Source organism: Mastigoproctus giganteus, chromosome 6 (genome assembly GCF_048544385.1).
Source record: "Mastigoproctus giganteus isolate SK-2022 chromosome 6, ASM4854438v1, whole genome shotgun sequence".
Classification (NCBI taxonomy): Eukaryota; Metazoa; Arthropoda; class Arachnida; order Uropygi; family Thelyphonidae; genus Mastigoproctus; species Mastigoproctus giganteus.
The window spans coordinates 82,803,675-82,821,044 of NC_143580.1; the positions used below are offsets into that span (position 1 = coordinate 82,803,675).

General features: G+C 38.0%; 1 protein-coding gene across 1 annotated transcript in view; it reads left to right on the forward strand.

Annotated features, from left to right (window-relative positions):
- Window positions 1-2,121: 2,121 nt before the first annotated feature.
- The window catches only part of LOC150084441 (estradiol 17-beta-dehydrogenase 11-like), a 62,898-nt gene continuing 47,649 nt past the window's right edge, over window positions 2,122-17,370 (forward strand). Inside the window, exon 1 of the mRNA XM_090376073.1 lies at window positions 2,122-2,432. Coding sequence (XP_090232199.1) covers window positions 2,202-2,432 — 231 coding nt within the window. The 5' untranslated portion in view covers window positions 2,122-2,201. The remainder of the gene's footprint in view (window positions 2,433-17,370) is intronic.

Consider the following 17,370-nt stretch of genomic DNA (forward strand, 5'->3'; position numbering starts at 1 on the left):
CATCCATAGTCACAAATTTTGCAAGGAAATTTGTTGGATCTGCTTGAAAACTAATTCAAATGTTCGAATTTGAATTAGTTTTAAAATTTTCCAAATGTCTAAGAGTTGACCGGGCGCATAGGTTCTGGGACCGTAAGTGGCTGGAGAGTTTGTGGATTGGCTCGTCTGAAAACAATAGTATGAATAGGGACAGGGGTGTTCGGCTCCACCCCCTGCTGGAGGCTGTGGTCCTTGCAAAAGACGAGCGTTTTACGTTTCCACGCTCCCGAACCACTTCCGGTTCTGGTTCACATGGAAGAAATACTGAGCATGCACCTGGTCAGCCACGTGTGCTGTGAACCTATTATTTAAGGATGTGTTGCCTAAACATCATTGTTGTTGAGAAAGGAGGCGGATGCCCCCGAAAGCTACAATCATTGTTTTATCGCTTTTAATTTTTATTGTATTTTAAATTTTTTATTTATATTTCATTTTATTATATTTTATTGTATATTTTAAAATTTCATCCTACATTTTCTTTTGTAAATAAGTTTTTTTAAATATTATTTTACAGTACTGTATTGTCTGGTATATTTTATAGTTTTCAGTATTAAACTATTATAATTAAACGGTTGGTGTACTTGTTTAAATTTGTGATATGTCCAAGAGTTGGTTTGACAACTGGGCGTTTTTGATCTGCTGTCAACAAATTTGGGACCCATCGTGCTGATACCTTTTTTGAGTACCTCTATTATTATGTAGTGCTCACGTTCAGCTGAGATGGCCAAGACACTGGCAATATACGGAACTGTCACTCGTCGATCGCGCCTCACCAGGTCATGCACACTGTCAACAACTTCTGGAGTGATGGACGTTGCAGGTCTACCACAGCTTGAGTCATCTTTCAAGGTCTCCCACCCTCGTTTAAATTCTGCTGCCCACTTCTTAACCACGGAACAGGAAGGGGCATCCTTCCCCAGTGTTGCAACCATATCCTCGTGAATTGCCTTTGGTGTTAGTACCTTTATTCTGAAACATTGGAGGACTGCACGGTGACTGATTTTGTCCATCTTTTCTCATTCACGCAACTTTGTCGACTTCAGACCTGTAATTATATGCGCGGGGTGGCATAGTGGTTATTATCGCCGTTTTTCCCTACACCGCGTGGGAAAAGCACGGGTTCGAATCCCATCAATGACACGAGGAACTTTCATGATTTTTTTTCACTCCGTGGCTGAATTAGTCAGGCGTCGATGTTGATGGCATTGCATTTTCGTCGAAACTGGAAAGTTTTTCGTCCGGTAAAACAGTCAAATCAACCAGCGAACATATGCAATTTATAGACTAATACATATGGGCGTATATAAGTTCAGTTTTGGGTGGCCCTAATATGAGAGGGTTTTTTTTTTTTTTTTTGAGGACCTGTAATCAAAAAAGATGTTATTGAAACTGCATGAAGTGTTCTACATTAAGTAGAGACATTTTTAACACTGTACCACCCTTTCATTCTCAGGTCACGTACTTTTCAAACGTCCCTCATACAGTAGTTAAATAAGATTTCCACTTACATTAGTTTTAAATTGTCTTCTACTAAATAATGCTCGATTTGTTTACATTTATGGTTATATTTTTAATTAAAATTTGTTTGAAAATAATTTGATTCAATTTGAATATGGTTCAGAGCACCCAGGGACGGAGGACACATGCGCACAGATACGCAGTTTGTACAACACTAGGTTATTTTCTACATCTAAATATCCTATGTGAAAATGTCCTTCAGAGAATGCATATAAATTTCTCAGTGTCACCTCTATCAAAAAAAAAAAAAAAAAAAAAATTGTCAAGGAATTATTAGCAGAGATGCATTGCGTGTAAAGTGGTGATGAAACACATATACGGACTGATGTACAAAACTAAATGAGAAAAACTCTTATTCCTTGGTTACCTATTTTTTTAAATTATTTTTCCTTAAAGCGGGCGGAAAGATCACGATCTAAGTTTTTATTTACTCCGTTTTTGCAAATCGCTACGTAAGATCTACGTTTTTTGGTGAACCGAGAAGAAACGCAGTCGGCGCATGCCCAAGATCTCTTCCATTAGTCGTTATCCAACTCACGTACAAAAATCGCGGTTTTCCTGCTGCTAATGCATTACAGAGTGAGTGCGCGTGATAACTTAGTGGTGATTGCGGTTCGCGTAACTTTGTAAGACCAATTCGAATCATGCATAAAGTTGTACGTGTGGTTTTACATTTAATCCTTAAACTTATTCTGTTAGTCACCACGATTTTTAAAATTTTCGTTAGTCTAATAAGAAGCGTTTTTCCTGAACGAAGAAAGTCGGTATTAGGGGAAGTTGTTCTAATTACGGGTGCAGGACACGGGCTAGGAAAACTAACTGCAATGCTGTTCGCTGAACTTGGAGCCAAAGTGGTGCTGTGGGATATCAATCAAGTAAGTCATTCACCTTAACTTTTATCAGAGCAGGCCTGGACTCCGGAAAATTTCAAGCAAGAGCGACACCTGACCCTCTTCCCGATTTTAAAGAAACATTACAGTATGGGAAAGTGAATGTTAGGGATTGTTGTGACCATTAGTAAAAAAAGCGCATAATAATACCCCTCACATCCGAAGTAATAGTAAACTGCTCGACAAAATTAACAGAACGAAATGTTTTTCATGAATATTTTATTGTGAACAGTGTCCTCCCGAAGGCGAATATTTGATATAATAGGCATCCTGGCATGCAAATGTTGAGTATCCAGTAGCAATCGATCTACCACCTTACAGAGCCGCACATTGTGCGAATTATCCATTCCTGTAAAAACATGGGTTGCGACCACATCACTTCAATCCCGTTTTTTGGCTTGCTCGATGGGATAGCTACATCTCCAGTACTCAGGACCGGAAATCACCGTCGTTTAGATGATTCTTTGAGATAAGCCGGCCGTTGGACGATTTGCAGCCGGGCAGTCGAAGGCAGAGGTGGCACTTTAGCTTAATGTGTTTCCCAGTGTCGTCTCGTCACTACAGATTTGCAGTGAAAACAGCCAACTGGGACCTTTTCAGAGAGAAGCTGCCTGAAGCTGCCCGGACCTTTGACCATGCAGATTTCACACCGGACGAACATCAAAAAGAGCCATAACAACAATCATTACAGAAGCAGCATTACAATTATTACAATTAATACAGAAAGGAATACATTCTAGGATGGAACGAGACCAGTGAGAATCTGCATAAGGACTTTCTTGAAAGTAGTGATTAAAAGATAGTGGATGAGTTGCTACACAGCCGGCGAGAAAAATGGATACAGACCATTGAAACCATTGATTTTAACAAGTCCAGCAGGAAAGTATGGTCTCTTCTACGCAAGCTGGGAAACAGCAACTCTATGGCTCGTGATAATATTCCAATTACACCAAATGCTGTTGCAACGCTCATTGTATCCACCTCTAGAGCTTAAAACAACCGAGAACACGCAATCCAAGTGAAACGGGGACTCAAAACCCTTAAACATGTAAGTGCTCCAGAAAATGAGTACTCCAGCCCGTTTTCTGATAATGAGATCACAGCTGCACTTAAGGATAGGAGAGCGGGCAAAGCCCCAGATTATGATGGCATCCATCCAGAATTTCTAATTCACTGTGGAAAATACGCAAGAATATGGTCAGCACGCTTCCTCTCTATCATACTACAAACGGGTGATATTCCAAAACCTCTCAAACATGCGAAAATAATTGCCATCCTGAAGCCAGGGAAACCAGCACACCGCCCTCAAAGTTACCGTCCTATTGTTTTACAAAGCGTAACTTATAAACTGTTTGAAAGGCTACTCTACAACAAGATCAGCTTCAAAATACCCACACACTTTTAAATCTCTGGTCTAAACAGTGATCTGTTACACGCAACAATGTACAATACGCGGAGGTAGGTGGAACCCCTGGTGCCGTTAGACACGAAAACACTTACACGTTATATCTCGGCTTGCTACTCAAACTGCTTCCACGAAGCTGTTTCAGAAGACAGGTACCATTACAAAAGGAGCTGGCCAAAGTAGCCCTCGGCTACTTTGGCCAGATCCTCTTGTAATTTTGGTCAACCAGAATAGACCGTTATTTGATTCTAACAGCAAGACGGAACCCATTCGATGTCCTGGCATCAATTGTCTCTTGAGGTTGCTGCGTCCAAAGGTGAAAATATTTCCACCCGGACTGTCTTAAGAAGTCTCAGTTCAAGTGGACTTGAACCTTCCTTGTGTCGGACTCTACGCAAGGAAGCCAGTGGTCTGTATCCCATTAACCCCAGTCTACGTACACAGTAGTTAGCTTTTTTACCTATCGTTATACCTATTGTCCCCCCCCCACATTGGGTGGAAAAGGCTCGGGTTCGAATCCCGTCGATGACGCGAGGAACTTTTATGGGCTTTTTGTTTTTAACTCCGTGGCTGAGTTAGTCGGTCTCAGGCGTAGATAGCAAGGTTACCACCCCAGAACCCTGGGTGTTTCATCCAGAAAAAGCAGCTAAATCGATCAGAGAACACATGCAATTTACAGACAATACACAAAACTGGGTGGAAAAGGCCCGGCTTCGAATCCCGTCGATGATGAGAGGAACTTTAATGGGCTTTTTTTCGCTCTGTGGCTGAGTTAGTCGGTCTCAGGCGTAGATAGCAAGATTTTTTCCCCCGATAACTAGGGTTTTTCGTCCAGCAAAATAGGCAGATTGACCAAAGAACACACGCAATTTACATACATAATGCACGGCAGATGAATTTAATTATTCGGGTGGCCTTAAAATAATAGTTAGGTTAGACTAAATACACATGGGTAGATGAAATAACTTTCCGGATGACCTTAATAAATAGTTTTTTTTTTTTTATTTTTATATCCTGTTTACCCTAAAACCACCGCAGAGCTCATCGAAACTGCTGCCATGAACATGTGGCTTGGAACCCTAACAAATGGGGTACAGTTTTGTTCTCTGATGAGTCCCGTTTTAGTCTGCAAACAAATTCTAGGCGCTATTTCATCTGGAGACAACAAGTAATGCAGTATCACCTTCCAACATCCCAGAAAGGACAGTTACGTGAAGGCGGTGTTCTCGTGTGGGGCAGAATAATGATCAACGGCTGCACCCCTCTTCACGTTTTTGATAGGGGTACCGTAACTGCTCAGAGCCGCGGAGAACAGATCCTCGAACCCAATGTGCGACTTTTTTAGGGGTGTCGTTAGCCCAGATTTTTTTTTCACGAACGACAATGCCACTGCAAATAGAGCTCAAGTGGTGGAGGAAACAAGTCATTAGAGTCAAACAAGTCAAACAGGTTTGACTTGTTTGACTCTAATGACACATAGCCATTGTTAGTTTGGTGCTCAGCAACGAACTAACTAAAAACTCTAACAACTTGCCAACTGCAAATGAACCACAGAATACAGACATACTATACAGCCGAATTTACAGATATACTATACAGGGTTTCTCAAAAATATTGGTACAAACCAATATTGGTATAGGGGAGGTAAGTAACATCTAAAGGAATGTGAATCGCATAGGAACCCATAACCGGAAACGTCACCGTAAGTCGGTAGACGGCGCGGTAGTCGCCGCACGAAGAGCATGCATCGATATACGAACTGTTGGCAGACATGCACCTAGTGTATGGATTAGCAGAGGGCAATGGACAAGCCGCTCAACGAATTTATGGAGAACGCTTCTCAGACAGACATGTACCGGACCACCGTTTGTTTGCGCGTGTGCATCAAAATTTGTGCGATTATGGGTCATTTAGAGGTAACAGGAGTAGTGCGGGCAGACCACGTTCGACACGAACTCCCGCCATGGAAGAAAGTGTGTTGAATGCCGTCCAGAATAATCCTACTACCAGCACACGTGCCGTTGCCTCTGCCTTGGAGTGTATCGTTGCAGTGTACAGCATGTCTGGCACGACGATTCATTATACCCCTTTCATCTCCAAAGGGTTCATTTACTGCTCCCCCAAAATCATCCTACACGTGTGGCTTTTGCGCAGTGGTTTCTCCAAGAAAGTGTTCAAGACTTGAATTTTCCAGCCTATGTTTTGGTCACGGATGAGGCTTATTTCACTCGGGAAGGCTTATTCAATCAGCACAATGCTCATGTGTGGGCTCACGACAACCCACACGGTGTGCGCCCCCATGCGGCACAACATCGCTTCGCAATAAATGTGTGGGCAGGTATGGTCGGTGACTTCTTAGGTAGCCCATACCTGTTACCATCCCGCATGAACTCCGCTAAATATCGGAACCTTCTTGAACGAGTTCTACCAGGGTTACTTGACGATGTTCCAGCAAATGTGAGACGCAACATTTGGTTTCAACATGACGGGGCGCCTGCCCATTTTCGAGTATCTCGAAAATATGTTCGTGACCATTGCCTGGACCCGTTGCCTGGCCCCCACGCTCACCTGATTTATCGAGCCTTGATTTCTTTCTGTGGGGGGGGGGGCTCAAATCTATGGTGTATGAATCGCCTGTGGAGACGGAAATGGATCTCGTGGCGAGACTCGTCTGCGCTGCTGCTACTGTCAAAGAAACTCCAGATGTGTTCGACCGTGTCCGCCAATTCATGCTGCGTCGGTGTCACGCTGCATGGCGTCTCATGGTGGAACCTTCGAGCATCTGTTGTAACATCATGAAATGCATCCATCTCGTACTCCATTGTTAATATTATGTCAAATAAATGTTTGCCACTAATTACTGTCTTGTGTCATTTCTGCTTCTGGTGCCTCTGCTACTACTTTCCCGTGACGTTTCCGGTTATGGGTTCCTATGCGATTCACATTCCTTTAGATGTTACCTACCTCCTCTAAACGTTTGTACCAATATTTTTGAGACACCCTGTATACAGCCGAAGTTCCTGATGTGCCTAAAACCGTACAACAACCTCCATATCCCTTTTTTTAAAAATGTGGAAGCGGTGAGTCGATGAATTGAAATTGTTCTCCAAGGGCAGAACAATTTCCGAACATATTCAATAATTTAGGATTTATGTTCAATACATTGAACGCTGATTCTTAAAATTATAGAACCAATCCCTCTTACAGAGTCGGACTATCTGTTAGCGCTACAAATGGAGCTTGAACTTCGGCTAATTTCCAGTTGAAAGGACGTCATTTTTCAAATGATTTTGAAAAAAGAATAATTTTGCTGCGGAATTAAGCTGTTTTGACAGGGACAGTAGACAGTACTAACCTTCTTGGCCTAGCTGTATCGCGGTATATATCTTTGTGGCAGAACAACAGATAAAAAAAAATCCTTATTTATTATGTTATTACATTAAACTACATCATATCGTCAGATAGTCTGTGATGTGGATATGGCTGGAATATTTGAGAAAACAGTTGTGACAACAGTTTCAAAAAAAAAAAAACAGGTTACTAAAAGCCTCAGCAATCATTGGGTAGGAGTGAAATTTTCCACTGATTTCAATAGAAAGAGGCAACACATTTATAAGATTAGAAACATTTTAATAACCTTGTAGAGTCACTCAATTAGCGTCAGAATTAGAATGCAGTTTTCGAAACAATAGGATTATTACATTTTGACATCCGAACAATAGAAGGAAGTCAGGCTATCATCATTATAGCTACAAACGATGCAAGAAAACAAGCTTATACATAAAGCGCTCATTTATCTTCACCATATCCGAGGTTTTCAAAATGTTATTTTTGGCTCTTTTAGAAATATTTTTCGAGCCACCATATATTTCATTTTTTTTTTTTTTTTTTTTTTTGGTAGTTGTTGGCATATCGGCTTCTCTGGCCATAATGCACCTCCCAAGGTTTTTGCAGTACTTTGATCCAAGCCCGAGGCGGGATGCGAACCCGCGACCTTTGGGTTGCCAAGCAGGCACTTTACCCACCCGGCTAGCCCGGTCGGCATATATTTCATTAACAAATGTAACAATCGTAATATATTGTCAACGCTTTTGTAATGAAATTTACTTAAAATTTCGTAATGAAAAATTTAATAAAAATTAAATACAATTTTAATAATAATTGAATATAACAAGTATTTAATGTTTCTGTTCTGATTAATATAATAAGCAAATATTACTAATTCACGATTTATGTATTTAGTAAACTGATAACAAAAATACGTTTACCGAAAAAATAGCAACGACTTTTGCAAAAACCGAGAACATTTCGTTTCTGCGCATCTGCCATATTACTCATTCATTCCTCCAAACAAAACTAGTGCTTCAGCTACAATATACGGTATATGGGTATTGTGAGTAATGAGCTACAATATACGGTATATGAGTATTGAGCATTGTACTGTTCGAAGATATGATAGGATTCCAAACTGACCACTTCATACCCAGCCATGGTGGAAAGGACGATTGGCGTCAGTTTCAGTATCTAAACTAATAACAGCCTTGAATTCAACCTCAGCATCTATAACTGGTGCAGACGGAATACCCCAATTTATGCTGAGATGCCTTGGACCGTGGAACAGTCCATGGACCATACAGCTGTCTTGGTCCACTCAGGTAATTTTCACTCTGTTTAAGTTTCAACTAATAAATTCTATAATTTTTACTCTATCCACAGAGCTGAAACTCGTTATAGCTGGAGCTAGAACTGCTTTCTTTGATTTCCCCCCTTCAAATTTCAGAAATCTCTATTCATTATCACGCAAAAATGTACCATGAAGTGTGCCTTTTAAAGCCTTTTTCAGTTATTTTCTCTTTCTCCGCTCGAACTAGCCTGGCGCTCCTGAATAGTGTTGCCAACTCTTAATAATATTTCCCGCTAGCAGAGGCGGATTTAACGGCGGGCGCACCGGGCGCGCGCCCTGGGCCCTGACTTCTGAAGGGCCCACGCAAAACCCCAACAAATTAGTTGAACGTATTAGTTCAAAACTTTGTGATGATTATTATGCTATCATTAATTATATTATACAGTACATATATTATATTCAAATTTTATTGGAAATAAAACATTAATAGTACATAATATTTTTTATTTCTTTAAAAAATTGGTTAACATGTATTTTTATTTTTCCTCTCTCTCTCTTTTTTTTAAGGGGCCCAATATTTCCTTCTGCGCGCGGGGCCTCAACCGACCTTAATCCGCTCCTGCCCGCTAGCCGCATGCTCAAAATCCGCTATTTTTAACACTTAACCCACCAACTTTTTAAATTTTCATTTAGATTAAATCCTATTAACGGGTGCCATAAAAAAATAATGGGTACCTTAAAAAGACCTCTATATTATGTCCAAACAAAAACTTCCAAATTGCATATTAAATGCAGTTTATTCTGAGGAAGAAGTCAAAAATAACAACTATCGTTTAACGGAGTTGATGAATTTATGCAGTGGCAATATTGATCACTCGATTTCTTGGTTGGCAAAAAATCACATTTTGCAAAGTACAGCTTTTTGTGAAGTTTGCAATCTTGAAATGCGGCTTACAAAAAGTAAATGTAAAACTGATATGTTTATATGGGGTTGTAAGAAACCTTGCCGTAAAACAAAGAGTATTAGACATAAAACATTTTTTGATGTAGTACATTAGCGTTATCTCATAATTTATTATTTCTATACTTCTGGTCCCAAGATTGATCTCAAGATCGCATTGCTCTTGATTTTAATATCAATAAAAACGCTGTTATTGAAAAATGCAAAGATCTGAAAGATATCAACAATTGATTCAGATAGTCAACTAGGGTGGATTTCAGAAAATGGAATACCTATCGAAGTTGAAATCGATGAATCAGCATTTTTAAAATGTAATAGAGGACCACTAATAGGAATACAATGGGTTTTTGGTGCACTCAAAAGAATTACCAAAGGATGTTTTTTTAGTTTTGGTAGAAAATAGAGAAAAAACAACTATTATCAATTATAAGAGAGAGAATATCGCCAGGTACAAGAATCGTCAGTGATGGACGACCTGCATATAAAAATCTCTACCGAGACATTAATTATACCCATGATGAGGTTATTCATCGCTATAATTTTGTTTCTCCAGATGATTCAAGTGCTCATACTAAAAATATTGAAAACACTTGGTTACATACATGCCAAAGGAAAATTAAAATACCAGTTTGGAACACAGGATAGTTTACTAGAAGGTTATCTATATGAGTTTTTATTTAGAAGAAACTTTTCTAAAGAAAAATTATTTAATTACCTTATTTTAGAAATAAATAAATACGAAAAGTAAATTTTTGTGTATTTTGAGTTTTAATTGAATTTTTAATTTTCCCTAATTTTTTATTTATTAAATTTTTTCTAACTTTTTTAAGCATATATTTATTTTTTATGGCACCCATTAATATGATTCAGCCTTCATTTGTTTGTAGGGATTTAAAAAATATATATATAATATATAAATAGTTATTTTCTGTTTTTGTTAGATTTAGCTAAAACCCGCTAAAACTAGCAGGAAAACAGATAAATTGGCAACACTGCTCATGAAACGCGAGCAGTGTTGTTTGTTTTTCCAGCGTGCGTTCTACCTCTGTTTACAAAAAGGAGTTGTGTTTACTCTGGGCTGTGATCGCTTCTGCATTCGCCCTCGTGGGTAGCACAGTTGGTAGGATCGCCGTCTTCCCCCCCCCCCAACTGGGTGGAAAAGACCCGAGTTCGAATCCCGTCGATGAACAGGAGGAATTTTTATGAGTCTTTTTCATAACGTGGCTGAGTTAGTGGGGTTCAGGCGAAGTAGCGTGCTTTTTTCTCCCGAAAATTCGAGTTTTTCATCCAGCAAACAGAAAGTCGACCTCAGAGCACACGCAATTTACGGACAATATACACGGAATAACATGGCCTTAGTTGCTGATGATACTAAAATCCAACAACAACAACAAGCTTCGGCATTGCGTCACAGTTTAACCCCGGGGACTCACATCTGGTGAGTATGGGCTTGGCACACCCAGGGTCCTGAGCTGGATATCATCATTCTTCTCTTTCTTGGTGATTCCCTTCTACTTTTGACTCTCTCTCTCTCTCTCTCTCTCTCTCTCTCTCTCTCTCTCTCTCTCTCTCTCTCTCTCACAGGGTTACTCGGGAACTTTTTTTTTTTTTCCTGGTGCAGCATAAGCTTCAGGCTTCCTTGCATCATATGGATATTAATAATAATTAATAATAATAATAATAGTTCTTCGTCAAGCTTTATCGAGAAGGCAAAGAAAACAAAAACCCCGCACGCAACAATAAAGAAGCAATGGCAACATTTTTTTGTTCGTATTGCGTCTAATAACACGTAATATAAGGAAATTCATCTGTTGGAAGCCACGCTGGAAACTGGAAAAACTGGTGTAAAACTGATAACACTAGAACGCGCATTTGATAAAAAAATATGATATATTTGCTTTATTGTAAAAGCATGCTACAACTAACGGCACAAAATACTTATTTGTATCACAAAATATTTCAATATTTCCTTCGTGTGCATTTGATGTTATCACAAAGTTTCAAGGGAGAAACTTTTCGTAGGATCACTGAAGTTTTCGGCTTATTTACAAGCCGAAAAAATTCACCATCCAGTGTCATTATGCTGTTACAAAATCAGCATTTCCTGTTCTGAGTGCTGCAATAAAAAGATATACCCTATCGAAAAATAGATTTACTCCTTATCTCTTCTTTTGTTTTACTGTGGGAAGGTGATTTCACACAATCAAGTCCGTAACTGCTAAATGTGGTGCTGTTTCTTGTATTCTCTCTATCTTGTGAACTCCTCTGACCAGAAGAGGGCCCCAGGTTCATCAGCGCCCTCCCCCATTCGAAATTTACAGCAAATCAGTGAATTTTCGGGGAATTTTGCGGCCCCTAAATTTTAGCGCCCTGTTAGGGGGAATAAACAGAAAATTTATTATTTTTTTTTTTTAATGCTATCTAGATGGCACCCACCACCAATTATCAACTCTTTTTTTCAGATGATCCACTTTGGGAAAATTGGAAAGTGTTTACATCAATTAGGAGCAAAAACCGTTTCCATTTCCACACCATAACGAATTACTTTAGGTACAATAAAGAACTACAACTTATTGATATTACTGCAAGGAACTTTCCACAAAAAGACATCTGTACAAATGTCAAATGTGTCTCAGTTTTCGTGTAGCGGTCTCCACACGCCGCTGAGTCTTTTGTACTGCGCTGGGCCCAAGCCGGCCGGGTGTGTGTGTGTGGTATAGGTTGTTTATAAAAGCGTAATATTTGGAAGTGTTGTTCTGTTGTAGTCCCCCAACACCTGATCGGGCGTCCCTCTGACTTCCATTCCCCAACCACGTGGAGATACGCCTGTTTCTAGTGGCTCTTTACAAGGACATCTTGTAACAAGGCAAAAACATCCGGTCAGTCGAAAGTACTGTAATCGGAATCATTCGCATTCAAGGACAAGCTATACAGCGATGTTTGAAATTAATAATTCAGCTCAGTTACCAGTATTTCCAGGGACTATTGACAAGTACATGTTAGAAGCAGAAAAGGTTCTCCAGTATACACACAATAACGAATTAGTTTATAATGCAGCTATCAATAGAAATATTTCTGGAAATTTCGTTAGAAGATAAAATATATCCAGAACACGTGCTGTGCCTATTATATTGGTGCTTGAAACAATTACAATAAAGCAAAATATTGTAATAAAGTAATAAAACAAAATATTGTTCCCTAAAACAACATTGCAAAAAATAATTACAATAAAGCAAACTTTTTTTTTTTATCAAATGCGCATTGCATACTTGATCGTACATTTTTGCAGTTGTCGAGTTAATTAATAGTTTTTTCTGAAATTTAAAGTTGGGAAATCAAAGAAAACACTTCTGTTTATGCACACTGAGAGTTTCAATTTTATACATAGACTAGAAATTATAGAAATACAGTAGAACGTCGGTTATTTGGAAGACAGTTATCCGGCATAATTTGAAAGGCTGATCTTTCTTTCTTTTTTTTTTTTTTATAATAACTGTAGTGCAGTAAGCGCGGATTATAGTGATTGCAAATTGAATTTTGATTCTAATAAGCGAAAGATCGAGTTTACTACCCGTTTATAACAGATTGTACAAACAAAAAGCCCAGTAAACCGAAAACTGCAAATTGTTTTTATTGTTTTATAGTTGTGACCTTCAGATGTGTGCTTTAGAAAAACATCAGACTACTGGGTTTTCTCGGAACTACAGATAATATCGGCCCGAAACTATGCCATTTATTGTTTTTCTCAATTTTTTATTTATTTTTTTTATTTACTATCAGTTTATTAACACAAGGTTCACCCCCTGTACAGCAAGTAGGCTAGAAGGGTATACAGAAATTATAAAATATACATTATACACTTTTGTACAAATTTTCAGCTCTTTACAATATAATTATTGTATAATAAAAACTATTAAATAGATATATACATTTACTAAATGTATTCACTTTGAATTAACATATCTTGATAATTGCAGAGTTAAATACATAGGTTGACTTCTTTATCAGTAACTAACATAACAGATTATTATATTCATTACATTATTGCATTTTATTTGGTCATATCATCAAATTTATAATAAAAACTGCTCAATTTTCACAGCAATCCTGGTGATTTAGTCCAGATTTGGTCTATAATTTGGCTTCTGTAGGTTTTATTGACTTCAAACTTTACCGGATCAATGGAGAAGGTGTTGAAGTGTTCAATGGTGTTACATGGGAACATTCCTTTTAGGGAGTCCAAGTTTGATAGCTTCATCCTAAGTGGGTGATGGCTTCTATTTCTTACTCTTGTTAGTGCGATGATATCTTCTATTGATGGGGCATCAATATGGCGAGTTAGCAGCTTGGCAAGCGTTGACAGATTTTTTTTGAGGACAATGAGCTTCCAGGAGGTCATGCCTGGGTTGGCTTACAGTAAAATGTGAACGAAAAGAAAACGCGTAGTTTTAACATTGCAACAGAAAATGGAAATTAGAATTAGAAAAGGTGAAAATTTAGAGAATCTCTCAAAAGAGTTTTTTTCAGTAAACATTATGTGGGGACTTTCAGTAAACATAAATGTGGGGACTTCAACAATTTACGACATCAAGAAAAATTCCAATGCTATAACAGCATTTGTGTCGATTAGAGATAATGAAGGAAGATCTAGCAGGAAAAAGACGATGCCGAAGCCTGAAAATGCCGCTTTAGAGAGCACACTTTACTTGTGGTTTAGGTGAACCAGTGCTGGCCCAATATTGTGTGAAAAAGCATTGGATTTTAATCGGAAATTAAGAGGTAATGAAGATTTTAAGGCAAGCACTGGTTAGCTGAAAAACTTTAAACTGAGACGCATTACACGAGAACTAGATATTCAAGGCGAGAAAATTTCTGCAGATGAATCGGCAGTGGTGTCCTTTGAAAAGTAAGTTTGCTTCAGTTATAGCAAATTACGAGAAAGAAAACGTTTATAATGTTGATGAGACGGGCTTATTATGGATAGAAAAACCCTAGCCACTAAACGAGAAATGCCTGCACCAGGTTTTAAGGTGAGAAAGGACAATCTGTGCGTCCCAAATGCCACTGGGACGCACAGATTGTCCGTGCTCGTTATCGGAAAGTCGAAAAAACCGAGAGCATTTAAAAATCTTTCTTAATTTTCTTGTTTTGTATAAAAATCATAAAAATGCCTGGATGGATGTTTTTGTTTCCGAGATTGGTTTATAATTTTTTTATTTAATTAATCTTAATTATTTAATCTAATCGTAAGGTAAGATTAAATTTATTTAATCTTTAATTAGTTAATTTCAGGGCGGCAATTTTCAAAAAGGCTTAAAAATAGCCCTAAAAACGACGGGACTGAAACGGTGATAATTATTAAATATTACGAGTTGTTATGGTCATCATCAAATAAGTTTGTTTCACTTAACTCTTTCCTCGTGTAAGAAAATATGATATTAGTTGAATATCACAAATATAAAAATTAAACACATTTTATCCAGCAGCCGTCAGATTGAAGAGAATTGATAATGTGACCTTTCAATTTGAAAAAGGTTGGGTATCAGTGATGCAACATAGCATCACTGATACCCAAAAAAAAAGTGAGTTGCTATTAATATAAAACACTTATGCATTTTATATTCTATTATTTTTATATTCACAGCAGCTTTCGTAAACAAGGTTGTTCAGTTGATTTTCGAGCATTTGCCTTGAGCAGGCAATACACTGTAAACAAAATCTAAATTACGCATTTCATCTGAATTTCTTATTCATAATTAGGAAGAAATTCTACTTTTTATGGTATCCTTGATCACTTGTGACTTAAGAAGGCTTCCAATAACCTAGGCGCGCCACACCAATTTCTGCGTTTTCTAATAATCTTTCACTCAATCTCAGTTAGCCTTTGATCGCAGAATTATTATATATTCCGGCGTGTAAGTCGACCTTTTCAAGCACTAAGAATTCATCTAAAATTATGAGGTTAACTTTATATGCCAAGTATAAAATCCTAACTTTGAAGATATGCGCTTAGGGTTAGAAAGCCATGAATACCAATATATTTACAATTTATTACATGAATTTTTACACAAAAATATATTGTTGGCCACCTTTTAAAATCAAGGAATATATTTTATCGCAAACAGACAAAAAAAAAAAAAAAAAAAAAAAGACTCTGGAATTCAGTGGGTGTAATGCTTTCGGTTGATATTTGAGTTCAAGGAAACTTTCGAGATTTTCATTTGATTGTGGCAAACGTGCTTCCGTTTCGAGGCCTTGTGTACAGAGAGACTAATTTGCAATCCCTATTGTACAAAAGGTCGACTTATACGCCGGAATGTACATTAATTCTGTGATCAAAGTCAAATTGCGCCTGGGTGAAAGATTATTAAAAAAAACGAATAAACTGGCGTAGCACGCGAAGGTTATTAGAAATCTTCTCGTGTCGCAAGTGATCAAGGATACCAAAAAAAAGTAGAATTTCTCCCTAATTATGAACAAGAATTTCTGATGAAATGTGTAATTCAGGTTTTGTATGCTGTGTATTGCCTGCTCAAGGCAGATAGATGCACCTAAATCAATTGAATGGCCTTGTTTACTAAAGTTGCTGTATGTATAAAAATAATAGAATGTAAAATAGTTTAATTAATTTAAGTGTTTTTTATATTTGTGATATTCAACTGATATCATATTTTCTTACGGGAGGAAAGAGTTAATTAAATGACACAAACTCATTTGATGATGACCACAAAAATTCGTAATATTTAAAACATAATAATATCTAAGTAATCTGATCGCTGAGTATATAGCAGGAACAAAATATAGGCTTTGATTTCAAGTCTGCGAATGTATGGAGTTCCGAGAAAACTTACCTGACTTCAGCAGAACGGGTTTCGCCTCATCAACTGTTAATGGTTGTATCTTTAAAAGATAAAAATTAAGCAGTTAGTATGAAATACATTGTAAAATAAGGCGATCGCGGAGCAACGTAAGAAGTTTTTGGCAGGGCGCCCTGGTGCACAACCTTGTGCATAATCAGGGGTGGGCAGAGAGGGCATATACCGCCTTAACCAAATTTTCGAAATTAAAAAAAAAAAAATAGAACGCAGGGGGCGTTCTGGAAAAAAAAACTCAAAAGCTTGGCCATGGTGACCAGGCCAGGTCATGATACCTGGATACGCCACTATATACTTCAATATTCTAGAATATTTATACGAGCTGGAAAGAAGCCAACTGAAATTTCACTGTTTACCTCATTTTATGAGGAAAAAACTGTCCAACTTCTGAGTTTTTTCCTCATTTTACGAGGGGAAAAACTGTCCAAATCAATCATTGAATGATTTCAACTAAATAATGCTTTGTTAGAAAATTTGCAATTTACATTAACATGGTGACTCTAAAAAGTATATAACCTAACGTGCGTTTTAAAAAAATAATAAGCAGATGGAGATTACTCCCAGGTCTTTTTCATTTTCTACCATCTTAAGTGTAGTAGCACACAGTTGGTACGTTTCTCTGGGGTTACTTCTACCCATATGCAGTACTTTGCATTTGTCAAGGTTAAACTTCAGTTGACACTTCTCAGCCCATCTGCCCAAATTATCTAGATCCTGTTGCAGTAGCACGCTGCCATTACTGCCATTAATAATCCTGCCAACCTTTGTATCATCTGCAAACTTCGACATTAAGCCTGATATACCATCATCAATATCATTGATAAATATACAAAACAACAGTGAACCCAACACCGAATCCTGTGGGACTCCACTAATAACATTAGTCCACGAAGTGCAGCACCCATTGATTAAAACCCTCTGTCTTCTCCCACCTAATCATCCTTTTATTCATTGTAGCAACTTACCCTTAATACCATTCTGCTCCAATTTGTACAATAGTCTTCCATGCGCAACAGTGTCAAAAGCTTTCCTGAAATCCAATTATATGATATCAAAAT